The sequence below is a fragment of the Polypterus senegalus genome, chromosome 6, assembly GCF_016835505.1.
Source record: "Polypterus senegalus isolate Bchr_013 chromosome 6, ASM1683550v1, whole genome shotgun sequence".
In the NCBI taxonomy this organism is placed as follows: Eukaryota; Metazoa; Chordata; class Cladistia; order Polypteriformes; family Polypteridae; genus Polypterus; species Polypterus senegalus.
This window is the reverse complement of record NC_053159.1, coordinates 132,411,122-132,434,432: the sequence shown is the minus strand read 5'-3', so window position 1 is coordinate 132,434,432 and position 23,311 is coordinate 132,411,122. Positions and strand designations below refer to the sequence as shown.

Sequence of the window (23,311 nt, the reverse complement as noted above, 5' to 3'; positions counted from 1 at the left end):
ATGTCCATGTGGGTTACCTCTAGATGTTCCAGGATCCTCCCACAATCCAAAGATGTGCAGGTTAGGTGGATTGGTTATGTTACATTGACCCTGATGTGAGTATGTGTGTGTTTGCCCTGTGAAAGACATGTGATAGACAATGGGCGCATGCACAGTGCTGGCTGGGATAGACTCTGGCCGTCCCATGACACTCACAAACCTTTGCAGGATAAGTAACTTTGGAAAATGCATGGTTGGGTGAATACTTTGTTAAGATGAAGAGTTCTTAGTTGCTCTGTTTTTAGCCAATTCGAAGTGCACTGCAAGTGCAACAGATAAGTAACTTATGAAGGAATACTTCAGACATGCATGCATAAATAAATAAACAAATAAATAAATGTGTTGTTAAATGTGATAGTTAACAAAAAAACAATATGTCAAATGTTTTTCTGCCTATTTCTTCATATTTTTATTTAATGATTTCTTAAATTTGTTTATTTCATTTACACCTCACATAACATGAAATAGGGGCGGCACGGTAGCGCAGTAGGTAGCGCTGCTGCCTCGCAGTTAGGACACTCGGGTTTGCGTCCCAGGTGCTTCCTGTGGGGGTTCCGTGTCTATTTCCGGTTTCCTCCCACAGTCCAAAGCCAAGTTGGTTTGCGATATTGGTGTGTGTTCGTTCGTCCAGGGTCTGTCTGCGCCCAATGCTAGCTGGGATAGGCTCCGGATAACCCCCGGTTAGAAAATGACTGATCCCTGGTTAGAAAATGACTGATCCCTCCCTCGGTACTGACTAACCTCACAGCACCATCTCTTAAGTATCTTCATCATAAAGAAACAAAAACGAACAAAGAAGGAGAGGACTGAGGGTGCATAAATACGTTTCCGAACACTTATCTAAATTAACAATATCATCTTTGATTATCTGACTGACTTACTTATCCCAGACGATTTACAAGTTCGGAATATTTACTGCTCTGATATCGTTAACGACCTGACTGGGGCTGCCTATGAAGGTTCTTTGCTCGCGGATGGAGACGTTACACTATTTACTTCTCAGCGGTGCTTTAACTGCTCGGGTTAGTTGTATTTAGAGCTGACAGGTTCATAAAACTAACTTTAGAGCTTGCTTCTTTTTTGCATTGGGATGTTCTTCTGAGATCAAGAAAGTGGATTTGTTTTAGATGGCATCATCTACGAGTTCTTCTAATCCAGGAAGATCCTTTTTGTGTTGGTGCAGGAGATGATGCTGTGTGTCTTGTAGTGGTCAGGTGGGTTTTGGGAAGAGCCGGCAGATTAAACGAATAAGCACTGCAACTTTTATGAATGATTTATGAGTCTACGCGTCGGCGCCTGGTTATTTATTACAATGTTCATAAATCTGTGACTTAATGATTTGCAACTATCACGCGCGTTAAGCCTTGGCACTCGAAAATCCGCCCAATTCAACATAGCGTGGTGTGAGCCACTGTCGGCTGGAGTTTGCGCACAGGACGGCACTCCTGTACACATCCACATTTGGAATCGTCGGTTAACCCACTTATGAACGGACAGGACAGTGTGGCCGGAAGGATTCGAACCCAGGACGTTGGGTCCGTACAGTTCTAACCCCTGCGTAAGCTTTTACTGCAATACATTTGTAGCTCGAGAGTGTTGCCTAATTAAAAACCTTTTAAGGATTAACACCCGGACACCCATAGCTCTATTATCTTTCTTTGATGTGTCACGCTTCTGTGGAAACAACTGTGGATTGCATTTGTTCGATTTTTATTAAGAGGTTGCAAATTACATTTATTCTCACCATGGTTGTCAGTTTACTTATCCTCTTGCTGTGCAAGACGCAGTAATCGAAACGTTTGATGTTAATGTGCATGCACTTTAATTTCCCTTGTTAAATCCCCACAGTGACGGATGAGCAGCAATGTCAACTGTTTAAAAGGAGTGATAAGAAATCGATCGGACAGAGTAAGCGTGGGGCGGAGGGCCGACTTTAAGCTGAGCTACGAGTTGAGACGCAGCGTTTTACTTCGGCACGCTATGCTGGGGACACCTAATTACTTCGAGGTCAAGGCCGATCGGGCACCTTTCATTGTTTCCGAACCGTGGACCTCGGCCTCAGCTGGTGATTCTATTGAAAAATGCAGTGCTTGTGAAGCCGCTAGCCTTCAAGTGGGATGGATGCTTGCCTGTAGTCTCCTCCTTCCCGTCCACATGTGCATTTGAAGAGCTGCTCTCGTGTCACTTCACCCACCCCGTGCTTTATGTGCGGTTTTGACTCTTCTGATTTTGATTAACTCTCGCAAGCTGCTGCTTTCCAGACATTCCGCGTTTAAATACTCAAGAAAACTCGTTGCTTTCCGTCATTGCCAAAAACTATAGTACTTAAAATAAATAAAGTCAGTCTTGGTATTTGGAATTGGGAAGCAACAGGCTGAGGTGAAGGGGGACGTGTGTGGGGTGATGGCGCAGTTGAGCTTAAGTTAACTCTTTAGCGGTCATTTACAGTAATCTGTGGAGACTGGTCTTCTGTGTGCTGCCTTTATATCCGATACTGCCCGAGACTCTAAATTTAATGAAGTCGGTCGGATTCGACTAGGGGCTCGTGACCCATGTCTTCCTGCATATAGACTTTGCATGTTCTCCTCGTTTACCAGTGGGTTTCCTCCGGGTGCTCCGGTTTCCTCTCACGCGGTCCAAAGACATGCAGGGTAAATGGAGTGGCGCTGTTAAATTCGCTCGTGTGTGTCTTCTCCCCGCGATGGACTAGCGCCCTGTCTGGGTCTTATTTCTTCCTTACTCACTTTGATTGCTTGGACATGCTCCAGCTGCTCAGCGACCCCGACCCTGAAATAAGCGTGTTAGGAAGGCGGGCGGGGCATTGTGTCACGTGTTCTCTGTTACGTTAAGTTCAAACTATGGCTACTGTTGTCACCGCGTAAATTTCTAAGATTTCAGCGCACTACACAATTTGTAGTCTAGCTGTCCTTAAAGCGCCATCCACATGAAGGTTCCAGATTTATATAGATCTGTAACAGTCTCCATAAATAACATCAATAGATTATAACAGATTTGTGAAATACTAATGGGTTCCTGTTTCTAAAATGACTCTTGCTGAATACAATAACAGATTAAATTAAGATATTCATTATCAGTTAGCATCTGGTATTGGTAGCCCACTATTTATTAAAGATTTATTTCGCCACATATTAGAAACTTTTTCAAAGTCCAAACACCCGATTTTATATGCAAAGAATTCTCCGAATTAAAAGGGTTCTTTGTCAAACAATGGTTCTACGAGGAACCACTCAGCCCAGTAAAGTGCCATTACAGAGCCGTTCATTTTAATAGTGCATATGGGGGGGTTCTCCACATACTTGTGCATTTCCAAAAGGGACTTTCGTTTACCGCGTCTGAATTTCCCACGTGTGACCGAAAATAGATGAACGTCCAGTTTAGGGCCAGTTTTTGGTCTTCCCCCATTTGTAGCCACGAGAGTTTTAGAAAAACAGAGCTTCCATAAAACAGATTGACCGAGGGACTGTGCCGCCGCTCTTCAGTGGAGGCTGTACTCATCATGTTCTTGTGCAATTCCTTTATGAGATTTCTCGCAGTTTGGTGACAAGATGTCCACTTGGTTGTTGAGGCTAAATGAGTTTGAGTGTAAGGGAAAGTGCTTTTAAGATCGATTGGCAGGACTGAGTTCTATCTTCATATACTTGCCTCCAGGATAAGTTCCAGCAACATGAACGCTGTTTAGTATTTAAAAATGTGGCGCAGTGGTAGCGCTGCTGCCTCACAGTTAGAAGACCCTGCGTGGAGTTTGCATGTTCTCACTGTGTCTGCGTGGGTTTCCTCCGGGTACTCCGGTTTCCTCCCACTGTCCAAATACACGCAGGTTAGGTGCATTGGCGATCCGAAATTGTCCCTAGTGTGTGCTTGGTGTGTGTGTGTGCGCGCGCCCTGCGGTGGGCTGGCGCACTGCCCGGGGTTTTTTTTCCTGCCTTGCGCCCTGTGTTGGCTAAGATTGGCCCTACCAGACCCCCGTGACCCTGTAGTTAGGATTTGGCGGGTTGGATAATGGATATATAGATAGTTCAATCCCCAATGCGAATACTGGCTTGCTGCAGTTACAAAGTACTGTAGTCCGAAATGGCGAATTTAAAAGTGTCAGTGCGAATGCTTTAAGCAGGCTGGGTTTCTATCTAGTATAAACGGCAGCTTTAACAAAGCCTATAAAAAAAGCGAGTGGAGTTTGTTTGATGACACTGTAAGCAGGAGTTCAAATCAGGAAATTCCAATAAAGTTAATTGATAGATTGTTTAAGGGAGGAGAAATTTGGTGGGTGGAGTTGGGAGATAGAGAGAAAAAAAGAAGTGTTATTTGTGTAGCTCAGTGCTGCATCTCCACTGTTGTATTATTAAAGAAATAAATATAACTGGCAATTGGTCCACAAAACTGGGGTGACCATCTCTGTGCCTTTCCACACATCGAAGACTTAGTCGGCTACGCTACCGAGGTCGCCCACAAGCCAAGAAGAACCGACGCCGAATTCTGGTAAGGAGAGTAGCGGACTCTTAACACCCGCTCTTACAACACTAACGCTTGACATGCTGCTTCACGACACGAGGGCTCCAATTCATATGACAGTTTGGGTTCAATCGTGGGATTTAATGTCTCGCTACAGTCCAAAATGTCTGTTGACTGAGCCCTGCTACGGGCGGGCACTGCATCCACACTTGAATCACCACCTGGGCATCACGCTTCTAACCTGAAGGTATGGATGGCTGGGTGGAGTGATTTCATTCAGCACCCTTTCCTCGTTTGTTACTCAGTGACTTCCTCGATGCCTAAATGTACGAAACATCGCGCAGATGTACTGAATTATGGCTGATATTTTCTCTGGTAAGAGTTAAATAATCATCGTGAAGATGAACTCCATGTGCAAAGCCTTGCGGATGCGGGGCTCTGTGGTAAGCTGATCCAGGGAGAGCGTCTATCTGCTGGCAAGTCTCGACAGGAAATCCAGCTAAGCGATCGGGTTTTTTGTGTGTGGGGGCTTCTTTTTTTGGCTAAAAGAACCTGACTGTCAGCAGAAGTGCGAGCCTCGTTTTTAGAGGATACCGGGCGGGGGTTTGGCAGGGTTGAGCTGGTCCCCGGAGCAACAGCAAAAGGAGAAGGAGCGCGTCAGCAGATTTCTGAGGCAGGTGAGCGTGGAAAGAAACCCTTTAAGTTCAAACACATTTGCCGAAAAAGTATCAGCCCCTTGGCTCTTTCGAGACGCTTCTCGAAATCCCAGACAGAAGAGATTAACTCTTTGAGGTTAAATGAATGTCAGATGAATACGCTCCGCTCCAGTTTCCGAACCGTTAAGGGCCTCAGTTCTGCTTCGCGATGGCTGCTCGCCTCGTCACAGTACAGTAGTAGGCGCTTTCAATGACACAATCCCAACACAACACCTTTGACAAAGTTATGTGCTGAAATAAATGTAATAATGATTGGTAGTATTCCCAGGCAGCAGGGGGCGCCACCGTGGGTTTAAGAGTTATCTTGGTTACAGAAAACGTTCATAGTAAAAAGACTACTGTGCAGTTAACATAACATATGGCCTCAGTGTCTATCATTGAATATCTGCCGTCATCAGCCTCAAAATACTTAGCATAACAGACAACAAAATAATATAACGGTCTCTGGCCCACTAAATTCCATTCCCCGAGACTCGTAACTGGAAGCTTAATATTCTTAAGATTGTGAGAGAAAAAAAAAAGCCATGCGAATACATACGGTTTCTGGGTTGGGTTTGCTGCCGATGTTGGGTGTTTATAAACGTGCGAATTCCACGTGGACAACGACGAAGTGAGGGGTTTGTGCCCAGGACGCCGCATCTATAAGGCAGCAGCCCTAACCACTGCACTATTCATCTCAGAAAACGAAGGTAAAGGGCTGCAAATGAACACTTACCGCGTTAAAGCTATAACACTTTGGCGACAATATTTTTGGATATACAGTACATGCTGTCGATTTCATTGTTTTTGCTTTGCACATTTTTAGTCGTGTTCCTTCTCAGTCAAGCACACGATCCCTGTGTCCATCTGAATTCATTAAGCGGCACGACCCATTGAAAGAATTGGATTCGAAAGCACCACGCGGCTAGTTGATTTCCCAGCTCTGACTCTACCTGAATAGGTCACTTTATGTACCTGTCTGTGCTCCAGCTGTAAAAGAATTAAAAAACAGGGTCTGCTAGATAAAGATGTCTAATTAGCGCGTGGTTCGTATTGGTATCAGACTCTGTTACCGTGTCCAGTAAGGGCATTGATGGAAAACTGACTGTCACCTTGGGCATCTGTTTAAGTCTACAACATTGCGGTTCTCGAGTGCAGTATGCTATTGTGAGGTCTGACTGTGACAAACTGCAGGAATTCTGCAGAATTAGATCTGACGTAATATGCCGTGGTTAGCTGGCGCCGTTTCGATTAGTTCTCATCATACTGGTTGTGGAGTTTGAGTGAATAAGGCAGAAACTGGTGCAAAGGTAGTTAATTAGAAACTGATGGGGTCGTCTAGTAAATCAAAAGGGTCAGACAATACTCCAAGGGAAGAGAAAACAATACCAAAAACAAAGCTACTGTACCGTTTGTGTCAGCTGTGCTCTGTTTAGAAGTGAAAATGACAGGGTGCCAAATGGGTTAGATGTGGGGTACTAATCAGTTCTCCATTTATTAAACTGCATACAATCTCTAAAGTTACTGGAAATCATGAACACAAAGCTTATCATCAAGTTACACTCAAAACAGCCAAGGATTTTGTCCAGTCTATTGAGAAATCAGCCAGGTCTCAGTCATGTTGGACAGAAAAAGAGCAGCAAACATCACAGAAAATAGACATCTACTAAAGTCAGTGGCAGAGGCCATGCCCTACCGTGGTCACCGGTGTAGTGGTCTTAGATGCGGCAGCAGATCTGTGAACCCAAGAAACTTCCTGTCTTTAATGAGATTACCAACCAATCATGATAAAATATTGAAACAACACTTAGAGCAACCAAAGTTGAAAAATGACACTTAACTGTATGGACGCTAGATGCGCTGTTGCCCCGCTAATCCCACCAGACAGACATCCAAGACACACTTGTAAGAAGCACCAAGAAGACTTTAAATTATTTTCTCCAAATATAGTGCACAAAGCACCGCACACTCCACAATTCTCAAATCAATAATAATAATAAACAATAATCAATAATCACAATCCTCCTCTCTACCCAGCAGCTCCGTCACTCTACCACCCAACTCCGGCTCCCTTTGCTGGGTTTCCCAAAGTCCTTTTAATAGTCCATGACCCAGAAGTGTTCCTTCTCCGGGTCAAACGCCACATCAGCCTTCCTCAAGTAGCCCGGAAGTACTGCAGGCTTCCATCCTTGTGACTCTGAAGTACTTCCGGGTTGTCGTAATAGTCCCCAGGTTCTTGGTGAACTCTCCGTGGTGGCACCCAACAGGGCTGAGGAAACGGACTCCACATCCCAGAATGTTTTAAGGGAATCCAGGGAATCATTACCATCCAGGGGAGCTGCCACCTAGCGACCCGGGGGATGCAGTGCCCTGAAAAGGCTGCCTTCCTCCATTCTTCTCTTTCAGGGACGTCCCGGCCGTCCATCACAACTGTTAATGTTTTTTTTTTGCTGCTGATCCTGCTTCATGTCAATGTTCTGTTTTACAGTGATTTCTCAGGGTTTATGTATTTAATTCAACTATATATGAAACCATTTGACTGCATTGTGTTTTGCAATTACCAATATTATGACAGTTTGAAGAATCAGAATGAGGGACAAAGCTTTGCACTGAATATAATACAAAATAAATGTCCATGTTGCAAAATGGCTCTATCTTGTATCTCTATTCATCTTTTTTTTCATGAAAAACCCTAAGGCCGGGGAAATATATAACATAAAGAGAAAACGAAGAAAACAGTAAGCTTAAAAAAAAAAGTTCTAGTTTTTGGGGAAAAAAAAAGACCCACTCCATCTGGGAAGATGGCTACCCCCCTGTGTTTAGAATCCATACCTGGACAGGGTATCAGTCCATTTTAGTGTTACAAAGTCATGGCTGGATTTTGTTATGGTAGGCTGCTCAGGATCTCCTTGAGAAGGGCTCCTGCTGGTTCTGGTGGATGTGATGCACATGTTTTTCCAGAGGTTTCTGAAAGTGTTTGTCTTCACTCTGACAGTCACATTTAGTTGAGCTGGATGCTGCTTGGAGTTTTGAAGTTATAACATTGTAAAGAACACTTTGACAGTCTGCTGAAATGTTCCAGTATAAATCCTATTGGGCCTCTAGCAGCTTGTTTTGCACTTTTCTATCGTTATTGTGTCCTTGTAATATGAGGACTAAAAACCTGACTAGATATTCCAGATGGGACATCGCATCTGCCTCATTGTACACAGTGCCGGTGCTATATAAATTAAGAACTCTACAAATTCTACAGTATAAGGAATTACTGATGAACAATTGGGTGGAGAGACTTCTTGGGAAACTCTGCACTGTAGAACATGGTGCTGGGACACTGAAGAATTTAACTGGGGCGTCTAACAGAGTGGCAGTTTCATGGATGGGTTGAGCGCTCAGTGGACCCAGACAGATTTCAGGGTTAGAGGTGCTGTTAGAATGGAGATTCCATCCCTTCATTCTCTCTTGCTTGAGGATGGAGGTGTCTCTTCAATGTATGGTCACAGAGGGACCATAAAGTAAACAGATAGCATAGATCATTCTTCTCTGCATGTGGTCATTACTCTCGGGGTATTATTAGGTCACCGTGCAGATGTCTTAGTCCAGTGAGGGCAGCGGTAGGTCAGGCAGGCTGTTTACATATTGAGGTCAGATTTGCGGGGAGGAGAGGTTTGGAGTCCAGCTCTTCGGTTACACCCCAGCACTTATCTCTTTCCATTACACTGAAACATCCTTACCACAAGAACTTTGGCCTTCTTCTCATCCCAGCTGTGTGCTTCTCTAGGCTAAAACTTGCACACACTGCCCTCTGGTGGCTCAGCCTGACTTACTCCCATTTAATGGCACTGGTTCATGAAAATAAGATGGCCTAGTGCCCAAATCAGTCCTGTTGGGTACAGCTTGGTCATTGTGTGTTTTACCTGAATGAATATATTTTTAGACAATGAATTAGGAACACTGTTCATCAATAAAATTATTAAAAAAAAACAAGTGTTGCAACCTACCTTCTAACCAAAATCCTGCACAGACTGTGTGTGACCAGGCATGGGATTTCAACACAGGACAATGGAACTGACAATTACTGTAATACCGAATATCAACAACTGTAGAAAAAGCCAGATTAAAAGAATAAACTAATGACCCCAGAAAAAGGTGAAGCACTCAAAAAAAAAACAAAATGCAAGATGCAAGATAGTTACACTTCCTTGGCAAAAAGAACCTATCAAAGCCATTATCAATTAGACAGCAATTCACAGAGCAAGAAAGTCTTCAAATGTTTCATTGAGGAATTTTGAATGGGGTGGGCAGCTACACCCAAGGAGTCTGGATTGAGGTTTAATGTACACCAAGGTGGCATCACCAGACACCATTCACAGGTAGACCTAAGTAGGCAAAGTGAATGCATGGGTTAAAGTCCAAATGTTCACATTGAAACCACATTTTGAATAAACCTGCAGCGTTGTTAAACATAGAAGACCTGTTTTTCATTCATGCTCTGAATGTGCTTATTACATTACTGGGCATAACCTGGCTGCATCATGTTCAAAGAACCAATTAGAGATGGGATACTCGTGCAAATGATCCAGTTTAAAGTTAACATTTCACCCAATACGTAAGTATTTGGGGTGTGAGAATATGGTGGTGGACTCTCCCAAACTTTCTAAACTGGGATTTGATGTCAGACCACATAAGGATTGAGGCAGTATATTACTTACTGCATCTAGAAAAAGGGAAACAGGAAAAAAAAAAGACAAATCTTACACCATCAAAAAGATATGAAGTCATTTGAGAGTATTTCTGATTTATACAAATAAAAACAAACACGCAATATTTGTTATGCTGTGATTGACTTTTCTTCTTCTACTTTTGAACCTAGGAAATTAAAACTTGCCAGCTATCTTGTGCCATATATATATTCTGAATGTCTTAGAACGATATTCTTCAATGAAACAATGTGTTCATATGTGGGCATCAAACATTGGCATTGTAGTCTATAGGGTGGTCCAGATCGAGTTATGCAACTTTCATTAGGCTATAACTTATTAAGTTTATTACATAGAAAATCACCCAAAAAATCCCGGATCATCAAGAAGTGTGCGAACTGACGACATGAAGAATCATCTTCACGCTGAACTGGAATCGCCCCCGCGTAAATCAAAGTCATCCAGACGATCTGGATCTGCATAATTAGACCTGGACCACCCTGTACTGTTTAATGGCTGTCCATTGCATTTGTCATGCTATTTATTATTAAACACCACCACTGTCCAGTGACCGATCTGCTATGCTCCCCACTTTATCCTCAGTGTATTGTGTTGCAAGAACTTGAAAGAAGGTTATTAGAGTTAATGAAAACTAAAATCAAAACTGAAACTCTTAATAAAAAAACATTTTCGTAAACTGAAATAAAATAGTTAACAAAACCGAAAAGAAAAACTAAAACTAAACAAAACTATTAAAGTAGCTGGAAAGACTAACTGAAATAAGATAATAATTTACTAAAAAATATTTTAACCAAACTTACACAAGGGCTAACATGGGCTGCAGGGGTCCTGAAATAAATTAATAAGAATTTCATATTTTGTTTTTGAACAAATATTCTTGACGTCTTTATCCCTTGTAACTTTTAAAAGTAATCCACTACAAGCCACCCTCATATATTCATCCAATAAAAGGCGGCTGGTGACAGACGGTGGGTGTTCACAAAGCATTTGCGGTGAGAGAGCAAGCTAAATATGAGTGCGTAAAGCGTTTGACAAATAAAGCAATTTACTGTGTGGTAACAGTGACAGTTCTTCAGGAGCTGATAGTGACAGCATGATGGATTCTGATTCAAGTGCTAGTGAAGCATACCAAGGTGATGGTTTTGCTTTGAATATGCTCAGCAACTTTCAAAGCTGCCGTTCACTGGATCTCTGGGGATCAACAGAGAAGTATGAGATACAAATTAATCCCTTACAGAATTTCAGTCTGTTCATAAATGACAGCATGTTAGCTGTAATTCTGACTATGCCGAAGATACAGTGTGTAAAGAGCAGCTAATACAGCAGCACACACTAAGCCAAATTCCAGGCTACATATGAGTCCGATGTCAGTTATGATGAGCTGCCGCATTTCTTTGTGCTTCTTGTATATCGATATATAGTTCAAACACCTGAATTCGGAATGTGCTGTTCAACAAAACATTTACCATATACACAGAAAAATCATGAATGAGTAACGTTCAAGTTTATTTCTCAGGTGTCTGAGTTTGTTGACAATAATTTATCTGCCACTTCACACAGGAGTAATCCTTTTATGAAAATAAAATGGCACTGATCGAGAGACTGACTAAGTCAGCATACATCAGCATATTGTTGCTGACCAATCACTTTTACTCTAAAAAGGTAATTTAACAATAAAGCGATACAAACCTTGTAAAATTTCTGAGTTGGCAATGTCTTTACTGAACTACAGGTAGGTAGGTGAAAAGAGTCTGCCAACTGGTGAATATGTTTGTGTATTTTTTTCTTTATTTATTAATGTGTCTTTTAGTTTTGCATTCACGGCTCATAATACATGATATTGTGAAAATAATTTGGATGCAGAATTATGTTTTAAAATACTTGTTCCCCCTTTTTGTAGTCTCTCGTTCTCTCAGAATAGTTGAAATATCATACTGTCATTGTTCGTAACATCAGCCATGTCATACATATTGCATTATTGTCGCAGTAGGCTGGCACCCTGCCCTGGGTTTGCTTCCTGCCTTGCGCCCTGTGTTGGCTGGGATTGGCTCCAGCAGACCCCCGTGACCCTGTAGTTAGGATATAGCAGGTTGGATAATGGATGGATGGATATTTTACAGTTTTCTGAGATTTTGAATTTTTAACCAATTTAGTAATAGTTTTTAAACATTTGGCTCAGCTGTCAGTACCTAAACCAGATAAATGCGAGATCCCGGGGCTGCAAACCAATGCAACACTAGTTTAAAAATACATGAACAAATAATATTCTTCTTTATTTATTTGTCTGAGTGTAAATTTATCTTTGCCAAAAAGCAATAGCAAAAACAAACCAACACAATCCTAGTCCAAAACCATGATTCCAAAAAAATTCAGTGTCTGTAAGTCTCCAAAAGAAACACACTAAACCAGGTCTAAAAATCTAAGGAAACAAGAATTTTAGAATTTGTACTACTAAAGAGGGGCCAAAAACACAGAAGCCAAAAGCTTGCCAATGCCACAGTAACATACTGTAGTAGCAACGGAGTATTGGAATGATCCTCAGATCTTAGATTGAGAGATACAACTGTCCTTTCAGGAAACTATGGCTCTGATGACTGCTATACCTGAAAGTTGTAATTTGAAACAAGGCTCCAGCCCTGAATATTTAAAACACATTTAATGGTAATGCACCAGAGAAAACAGAAAATACAATAATACAGTAATGCATCAAGACAAACTTAAAAATACCATGAACCGGGTAAGACACTGATGCAGTCCTGACAAAAAATTATGGTAGGGAAAAGTTCCAAAGCAACCCCAATTCCAAAAGAGTTGGGATGTTCAGTAAAATGTGAATAAAAACAGAATACAATGTTTGCACATATCAAACTCCCTATTTTATTTATAACAGAACATAGAAAACAGAAACAATATTTAAACTGAGAAAATGTACCATTTTAAGAAAAGAATAAGGTCATTTTTTTAATTTGATGGCAGCAACAAGTCTCAAAAAAGTTGGGACAGGGCCATGTTTACCACTGTGTAGCATCTCCTCTTCTTTTAACAACAGTCTGTAGACGTCTGGGAACTGAGGAGATCAGTTGCAGGTCTTTTGGGAGAGACATGTTGTCCCATTCTTGTCTGGTATAGGAGTCTAAGCTGGTTAACAGTCCTGGGTCTTCTTTGTCATATTTTTCATTTCATAATGTGCCGAAGGTTTTCAGTTGGTGAAAGGTCTGGACTGTAGGCAGGTCTTTTTAGCACCCAGACTCTTCTACTATGAAGCCATGCTGTTATAACAGACACAGCATTCGGTTTAGTATTGTCTTGCTGGAATATGCAAGGCATTCCCTGAAAAAGATGTCATCTGGATAGGAGCATATGTTGCTCTAAAACCCGAATGTACCTTTCAACATTGATGGTGCCTTTCCAGATGTGCAAGCTGCCAATTCCACAGGCACTAACGTACCCCTATACCATCAGAGGAGCAGGCTTTTGAACTAAGCACTGATAGCATGCCGGATGGTCCCTCTTGTCTTTAATCCAGAGGATGCGGTGTCCATGATTTCCAAAAAGAAATTCAAATTTCAATTTGTTTGATCACTGAACAGTTTTCCACTTTGCCTCAGTCCATTTTAAATGAGCTTTGGCCTAGAGAATATCGCTGCGTTTCCGCATCATTTTCACATATGGCTTCTTCTTTGCAGGTTAGAGTTTTAACCTGCATTTGTGGAAAGGCACAGTGAACTGTGTTCACAGACAGTGATTTCTGGAAGTGTTCCTGAGCCCATGCAGTGATTTCCATGACAGAATCATGCCCCTTTTTAATGCAGTGCCACCTGAGGGCCAGGATATCACGTGCATCCATTACTGATTTCCAGCCTTGTCCCTTGCACACAGATTTCTTCCTCTCTAAGATGCTCTTTTTATACTCAATTATGTTACTGACTTGTTGCCAAAATACCTAATTAGTTGCAAAATGTTCCTCCAGATGTTCCTTTTTAGCACCATTTACTTTTCCAGCCTTTTGTTACCACCATCCCAACTTTTTTGAGATACAGTGGAACCTCGGGTCACAACCGTAATTTGTTCCAAAACTCTGATCATAACTCGATTGGGTCGTGACTTGAAGTAATTTCCCCCATAGGATTGTATGTAAATTCAATTAATCCATTCTAGACCATACAAACTGTATATAAATATATATTTTTAAACATTTTTAAGCACAAAAATAGTTCATTATACCATAGAATGCACAGTGTAATAGTAAACTAAATGTAAAAACATTGAATAACAATGAGAAAACCTTGAACAGAGAAAAGTAACATTGCAAAAATTCACACTATAGCCTTATGAACCGCTCGTAAACACTTTTTTTTAATGAGTTTTAAGCACAGGGAAAAACATGAACATTTGAAAAATCCATAATTTAATAAACAACCAAGAAAAGTAACAGAAGTGAAGTGGAGGTTAAAATCCAATAGAAAAAATTCTTCATTAAACACAACAAGGTTAAAACAATGCTCGAATCAGTCTCTTTAAAAACAAGCCCGGTGCATTCTCTGCCTTCTCGACCTTACATGGCCAGCCCTCTCTCTCTCTCTCTCTCTCTCTCTCTCTCTCTCTCGCTCATGCCCCTCTCTCTCTCTCTCTCGCTCACGTGCCCCCTCTCTCTCTCTCTCTCTCTCTCTCTCTCTCTCTCTCTCGCTGCACAGGGAATGCACAGGGAGAGACTGAACACGTGCAGAAATCATAGGTGCATACAAACCAGAAGGAAAACTAGCTTGTTCGTCACCCGAGTGTGTGGTCGTGAACAGATGCAAAAGTTTGGTAAACTTTTTGGTCGTAACCCGATTTGTATGTGGTCCAAGATGTTCGTGAGCCGAGGTTCCACTGTTGTTGCCGTCAAATTCAAAATGAACTAATATTTTTCATGAAATAGTAAAATGCCTCACTTTCAACATTTGATATGTTTTCTGTGTTCTATTGTGAATAAAATATGGGTTTATGATATTTGCAAATCATTGCATTCTGTTTTTATTTACATTTTAAACAGCTTTTTTGTAACTGAGGTTTATCAAATAACATTCACTTAAAGAAAATTCATAAAATATGGAAGTAACCTAAAAAGACAGAGAGGACCACCCAATGACCTATTACTTAGTAAGTGCTCCTCAAAATGCATTGTGTGTCTATGTGGTTCTTCACTCCTCTGTCTGTCCTCTTTATGGGTACTGCCCTATTAGATTAGATTAGATAAACCTCCTAGTTTGTCAAAGTAAACTTCATTGACTTACTTTAAGGTTAGATTGAAGGTATGGCCTGGGCAGAATTCAGCAATATTTTTCCTGGTGCAGGGTACATCAAAAGAGACCTGCAAATAAAACTTTTTGGGGTGAGAATTAACTTCTTCTTAAATGTATACCCTATATTACTGAATTTTGTGTGTCCCACTCTGCAATTTTTTTAATAAGAAATTTGAAAACAAATACATTTACTATATAAAACTAACAGAAGCTCTTTAAAACCTGACAGACTTAAAAGAATAGCAACCGTAACTTGGCAGAGCCTGAACCTGCAGATGACTGTTATGTTTACACTGGCACCCAAAACAACAAAGGGGTGATGCCTTAAATTGCCCACAAAGCAAATCTCAGCCCAATGAAAGCCTGGCTCCAGGAAAACAGGAGGCCTCAGGTCTGATTAGGCCTCAGAAGGGAGGTCAGGCTTTAAATCTCAAAACAATAGCAGAATAATCCCAAAAACCTTCAAATATGTCTCTCCAGAGGGAGAACCGTGTAAGCTCTAGTCTGGAGAAAAGACACGCCCAAAAAATCTTATAAAAATAAGAATTTGCCAAAGACATTGCAAGTAAACAAAATCCCAAAGCACATCTTTAATCCAGTTTCAATTTAACTGCCCAGACTTCAGTTCCCCACTTACCTTTATATTATGATGGATGGGTGGCCCTGCCCCTTGGGTATCCATCCAAAAATAAATAAGAAAACATGAAAACATGAAAAGAACATGAGAGGACCACAAAATACAAAGAGATGTTATATAGCAACTAAATCAAATAAAATTAACATATATTACATTATCATAATTAAGCTTAAATCTTGTGAGGAACCCTAAAACTGCTTTAACATTCTTATCGTACAATTTATGAAACTAACATTGTATTTGGCTCCCTTTTGTGCCCAATGAGTTGTGATGAAATACAAACACTCTCTATACTTAAAAAGAAACCTATTTCTTTGTATATTTTGTAACAAGGGTTCAAACCAGCTTTGGGATTGGACACTGGATGTTGGCACACACGTCTAGAATTGTTTAACGTACAGTATTTTAAGTAAAGAGGAGAGAATGCATTTAGTACAACTCAGTCAGTGTCAGTTCTTTCAGTCTCTCAGGACTAAGAAGTCCCAGTGAATGGTGATTCTTACTTTAAATCTCTCTTGTTTTTAACCCAGCTGGGGTGGCACCTTCTTGAACAATCTCCAATGTGAGTCATACCCAGGTGCCAGCTCTACGCCATGAATCCTTCTCTCTTCCTTTCTCCACAGGAGGAAAATGAAGGTGCTGGCTCTTGTGCTGTTCCTGGGGGCCGTTCTCTCTCCAGCCTTCGCTCAGATGGTAAGCTTGTTACCTCAGTCACCTCGCTCTTTCTCACCAAATCTTTTACTTTATATATTTTCCCACATTTTTATCATTAATAAAAGCTTTTCCATCAATCTCTTCATCTCCACCATTCTCTAGTGTACTCCATCTACTTTATGGTGGATCTACTTTATGGTGGGTGCCACTTTGATTTTGACTACCTTTGTTCTTAATTGTGTTTTGTTGATTTCTGTTGTAATTATTAATGATTAACATCTCTCAATGGGTGGCGCTGTGCCTAGTATGGCTAAACTACAGCTCCACAGTGTTAGGTTTAAATCCCAGCCAAGTGACTATCTGTGTGGAATCGGCACATTCTCTATATATCCACTTTTCCTTCACAATTCATCCCAAGTTATTAACAGATACATAAATGTCTGAGGACAATTGTGAGAAATAGGAAAAAGACCAGGAGGTGACACACAAGCTTAATTGTAGTCAGGACAGGTAAGATGTCAGGACCAACAAAACACAAATGACAAGGCATGATATCTTAGATCAGATGATGGTTATGGTCTTGCTTTTATCTGACCCCTGGTCACTATTTATTCTGTGTTTATATTTCTCATTTTATTTGCCACTCAGGAAGAATTCCATGTGGAAGAAGAAGGAAGCCCTGCAGAAGAGGAAGAGGAACTGTTCAAAACTCCCACTGCTAAGATGGCTGCTGCAGCTACCAACTTTGGTTTCAACCTTTACCGTCAGCTTGCCTACAAAGACCTCAGCAGCAACGTCTTCCTATCCCCCCCTAGTGTGGCTGCTGCTCTGTCTCAACTCTCCTTAGGTAAGAAGTAGTGTGAAGTTCTGCAGGCATTTCTCTTCACTATTATGTCTGTGGCAGTGTTATGTGCAGTACGTTCTTCTTTCTTATCTCATATTTATTGTTTTTGAAATAAACTTTTTCATGTACCCTTCATCATCTTGCAATTTTATATATCATTTTGTTTTAATATTATTTAGTATTTTAGTGCATTTTTGATTATTTTCCTTGTATTTAATGGGTGGAACCCCAAGAGGTAGGACTACGAATTTTCCCCTTGGGATTAATAAAGTGTCTATCTATCTATAGTCCCTTTTATCTATCTATCTATCTATTATATAATCCATTTCATCTATCTATCCATCCATTTTCTAACCCGCTGAATCCAAATACAGGGTCACAGGGGTCTGCTGGAGCCAATCCCAGCCAACACAGGGCACAAGGCAGGAACCAATCCTGGGCAGGGTGCCAACCCACCGCAGGACACACACAAACACACCCACACACCAAGCACACACTAGGGCCAATTTAGAATCGCCAATCCACCTAACTTGCATGTCTTTGGATTGTGGGAGGAAACCGGAGCGCCCGGAGGAAACCCATGCAGACACGGGGAGAACATGCAAACTCCACGCAGGGAGGACCCAGGAAGTGAACCCGGGTCTCCTAACTGCTGTGCCAGGCAGCAGCGCTACCACTGCGCCACTGTGCCACCCATCTATCTATCTATCTATCTATCTATCTATCTATCTATCTATCTATCTATCTATCTATCTATCTATCTATCTATCTATCTATCTATCTATCTATCTATCTATCTATCTATCTATCTATTTACCATGACAGTCCTCAGCCTTCATATTCAGATGGTGGGTTTGGCCCCTCGGAGTGTCGATGAGTATACCAGAATAAGGAGCTATCAGGCAAATCTGGACTTCGATGTTTTCATTTTTATTCTTTTTTTTTTTTATTTTAAATAGCCTTTTCCTTGGCCTCTTAAAAATGGAGGTATTTTTAGGTTTAAGAGATCAAGGAATTGTCTGTTTTTTGATTTAGGATGTTTTTGAAGACGTTAGTTTGTTTTGAAATATGCATTCCTAATTTTTTTTTTAAATTAGTATCAACACCGCTGTTGTTTCCTGTTTAAAATACGGGGTTGCCAGCCTATTGCTGATAGATAGATAGATAGATAGATAGATGAAATGGATTATATAATACCACTACTGTCATACACTACTGTACTGTTCAAATGACTAATTCAAAGCTTAAATCTCTAGCATCATCATTGGTAAAGATCTCTCTGGCTACAAATTGTTTTCTGTTCTTCAGCTTTGATGTAAGTCTTGCATTTTGGCTTAGACTACTACATGAAAAATGTTTTTTGACACTCTCTGTAAATCTCTTGATTGATAATTTTGTCTCGCAACCTGGTCATTGCTTATTTAATTCTCATCCTCCTGGTTTTGACCTTGGCTCGTTATTACTGCTATGTTTCATCTCTTGATTCAATCCTACTTAAAACTGCTGATGTTCTGTGCAGTCATTACAGGATCATCTTTGTAAGTATTATTTGGAATTTTATGGTTTGTGGATGTTTTTGCTTTGTCTTTGGATTATGAACTAGTCTTGTTAACCCTGGTTTGCAAATTAAGGTTAACCCTTTTGACTTGTTCTTTTTTGTTATTTTTTTCCTGCTTTTCATGTTTATACTCCTTTTTCTGATTATTTAATAAATTCCATAAAATTTAAAATCACCTTTTTGTCCTTCAGGTACATGTTTATGATTTTTCTCTTCCTTGAAGAGCATTTTTGAATATTTAATTTTTTTTTAACTTTTAAAAGCTGGGGACCCACTTTGGGTTTATGCATGGCTTGAAACTTGTTATTTGATTTTAGTGCCAAACAATCTGGGGTGAGGACTGTTTTTAAGACAGACCAGAAAAGTCCCTCTGTAGTTTCTGGCTATTCTGAGGCATGTTGTCTCTTTTTTATTGAAGCTACTATATCCCCAATGGATGTCACCTGATGCTTTGGAATAATATAAGAACAAAAAAGGTTTGGAGGAGAACAGACTATTCGGTCCCAGCTTCGCTCATCATCTCCATTTTCTCAAACACATAATGAATAATACTGAACCATGTTTTGTATGTCACAAATGTTCTAACTTTAACTGCACTTCTAGGTATCTTATTCCATGTCTGAATATTACTTTTTTGGATGTAACGAAATATTAGAGAATTCTTGTTCTCACTTTTATAAATGCTTATACAAGGTAAACACAATATGTGAAATATCCACATCTATAATTAAGAAGGGCATTTCACCTACATAACAAACAATACAGGGACAAATTTAAAATCAAATCACCAGAAATGCACTGATACACAGATGACTGCAGAGAATTGTTAACAATAATGGCGGCTGTTTTTACTCTCGCTTGCAGTGTTTAAATATGGAGAACACAGACGGACAGATGTGTGGATGTATCACTTTTGAGGTGAATTATGGGTTATTGGTTAGCACAGTTATTTGACCACTGATAAAGTACATCTATTTTTTAGGTTATAAGTTAAGAAAGTGTTCAAAAATAATTATGTCCAAAATGAGGAAGTGTGGCAGTCCAGTTGAGGAGACATTGACGCTTTGCTTTCCCATGATGCTGTTCCTGTACCCACTGCACCACTATGCTTCTCAGAGTCTGTTGTGATAGGAGTAATGGGACGTGTCTACCTTTTGCACTATATATGCACAGATTTGCCAAAAAACAAGTCGAAGCACCTAGCAAAAAGAACAAAGTGGAGCCATTCTTGTTTGTAACAGTATCTTTGTCAGCTAGAAAAAGCAAACATTTATCTATTCGTCATTTGGTTTCATTTAATCTTAAATATCCTAACACTTAGAGGTCTCCATATTGATAATATATTTGTATCCTTTGAATTGTTATACTTCAAATTTAATCTTCCAGCATCAGCACACTTTTTCTTCTATATACAAATTAGAAATGTCATCCAAAATAAACTACCTAACTTTCCTCATCTTTCACCTATGCCTATCTCCAAGGGGACAGTGGCTAGTGTGGATGAAGAGGCTAACAGTATCTCGATCAATACATTTCAAGAAATGTACCCCTTTATAATTTTGGTAATGACGAGAAAGGGGTTTTTAATTAAACTTTCCGAAAACAAATTGAAGTTGTCATTCATAAATATACTCAAGTTCAATATGTGCCTAGCATTCCATAATTCAAATAACAATTGACAATAGTTTATATATATTGTGACAGATTAAGGCTGTATCGCTCCCTTGAACCCTTGTCCAATATGCCAGACACCAGATAAAAGTCCAAATGTTGACTTTATTCATAAGCCACAGTGCACAAAGCACCCTCTCCTCCACAATACTCATAAATATACTCAAAACAATCACAATAACCAATCCACCACTCCCAGATGCGTTGCCCTCCTACCACCCAGTTCAGTTCACCATCTGGGAGCTCCCACAGTCCTATTATCCTTCCTGACCCGGAAGTGTTCCCAATCCCCAGTCCACGTGATTCTTTATCACCTCCGGGTCAGGTACAAGTCCTTCTTCTCACCCCGGAAGCACGTTACTCTTCCTTTGACGCACTTCCGGGTCATAGGGCACAAATGAGTCTTTGGTCTTCCCTGCAGCTCCCTCTTGCGGCCCCTGTGGTATCCAGCAGGGTCGTGTATAAAAACTACGTAGTCCATGACTCCCTGCTGGTCTTCGGGGCACCCCCATACTGCAGGGAGGGCTCCATCTGGCGGCCTGGGGGTATTTGTTGGGATAACAAGCCAGCCAAAGACCACTATATATATATATATATATATATATATATATATATATATATATATACAGTATATATATATATATATATATATATATATATATATATATATATATGTTGTCTAAAGTGTTCGAAAATGTCATCAAGCACCTAAATTGCAAGGTTACTTATCCTGGGAATGCCATCCATCCATTATCCAACTCGCTATATCCTAACTACAGGGTCACGAGGGTCTGCTGGAGCCAATCCCAGCCAACACAGGGCGCAAGGCAGGGAACAAACCCCGGGCAGGGCGCCAGCCCACCACAGGGCACACACACACCAAGCACACACTAGGGACAATATAGAATCGCCAATGCACCCGGAGAAAACCAATGCAGACACAGGGAGAACATGCAAACTCCACAGAGGGAGGAACCAGCAAGCGATCCCAGGTCTCCTTAATATGAGGCAGCAGCGCTACCCACTGTGCCACCGTGCTACCCTCCTAGGAATACTAAATATGTAAAATTACTTTTGGAAAATTTTTGTACATGTCTGTCAGGTAGCCTTGGACTTAAAATCAATCCTAATGCCTTAACAACAACATTTAGAGTAAAACCAGATGAGATTTCATTGTGCTATCAAAAATCGTTTGTGATATCCTTTGCTACACTGCTTGATTATTGGCTGATTTTGCTCGACTGGAATAATCTCAGTCCACCTAACTCAGTGGGAAAGTGATATTTTGTATTATCACAAATTTGGAAAAAAATCCATATCTATAACAAGGATCTCTTCAAAATATTTTTTCAGAATTTCACAGAAATGCATTAATGTAATTCTAAAGTCAGTATGCCTGTGTTAAACTTTTTAGTTTGATTTGCTGATTTGTAGTTGGGGATTGAATGCTGAGATTCACGGACTGTTCCCAGGGCATTACTGTTGCATAGTATCCCTGTCACTGCACTGGGGCATTGGGATCCACACACAGACCATAGGATCAACACCCCCTGCACCCCCAGCACTCACACCTGCTCCAGCAGCACTGGGTGGTCTTCCATCTAAGCACTGGCTACGGCCTGAACATGCTTAACTTCAATTACCTATTATGAAGTATATTTGGTATGAATCCTGGCTTCTAATAAACAATTAATAGCCAGCTCTTTGCAGTTGACATAACACAACTCCTGAATTTTTTATGCTATTTTAATTGGCAATACCTGGCAAACTAAGCACATTTGTGTACACCACAAGTTTTTACAGTCAAGTCAATAAATGTTCACTATTTAAAGTATTTGTATACAGATACAGTGTATGAGAGGAAATCTCCTCAAACATTGTATGCATTTCAGTATGCCTTGTATGAGGCAAAATCTCGGTATGCAGTGTTATACATTTAATTGCACTGTGTTTCAGTGTTGATAGTTTATAACTTTCAGTATATAGTGTATGCATGGAGAAAAATTAATCAAGTTCAAAACAACATATTATATCATGGACAGATTTTGGGATGACACTATTCTAAAATCCAGATTCTTTTACTCCCATGCCCAAATTCTCAGACCCACACATCAAGTTTTGTTCTGTAATCCTTGTACTTTCCTTGGCCTCGAAGGAGACATAGTCGGCCTGCTCTTGCTACTGAGACTATGGATTCAAACCACAGTATACCCAGAATGGACTGCTACTGTGCTTCACTTCTCCTATCAGAGGAAGTCTCCTCCTTCTTCGTAACCCAGATGGCAAGAGGAACAAGGCAAGCAAGGGCATGCAATAGATGCATATTCATTCATTGCAGTCTTTGGCATTCTTAAATATTCTTAATGTTGTAGCGGTCCGGTGCCACTAAGATTCACACCATCAAGATGTTGGTGATTTATTTATTTTTATAGAGGATCCCAGGGACGCTTCCAGCCTTGGCCCGACCCGCACACGCTCACAAACAGAGACAAAATAAAGCACCCTGGGAACTAACAACAATTAAAGAATATAATGAACTTAAATAATATAAATAATACCACCCCAGTACCCCTACGGCAATATTACATTAAACACAAAAACACAACTCCACACAGCAAAGTCCATGGAATACCACACCGGATGTAATGAGAGATGAGGAGAGTAAGTCCAGAGATCTGTATGTTGTAATGGAATGAAAAAACGGTCCTACCGGTAGACAGGGTGAAGACGGATGGATGGT

The 23,311-nt window shown here is 40.6% G+C and overlaps 1 protein-coding gene across 2 annotated transcripts in view; it reads left to right on the top strand.

Moving 5' to 3' along the window:
• serpinf1 (serpin peptidase inhibitor, clade F (alpha-2 antiplasmin, pigment epithelium derived factor), member 1) overlaps positions 1–23,311 on the top strand; it is a 39,756-nt gene that overhangs the window by 2,908 nt on the left and 13,537 nt on the right. Inside the window, exons 1-3 of one of the 2 annotated variants that reach the window (XM_039757218.1) lie at positions 4,414–4,536; positions 16,468–16,537; positions 17,147–17,345. In XM_039757218.1, the coding sequence (XP_039613152.1) occupies positions 16,475–16,537; positions 17,147–17,345 (262 nt within the window). In that variant the 5' untranslated portion in view covers positions 4,414–4,536; positions 16,468–16,474. Of the gene's footprint in view, positions 1–4,413; positions 4,537–16,467; positions 16,538–17,146; positions 17,346–23,311 lie in introns of those variants that run through there. The other variant, XM_039757217.1, reaches the window with a different exon arrangement.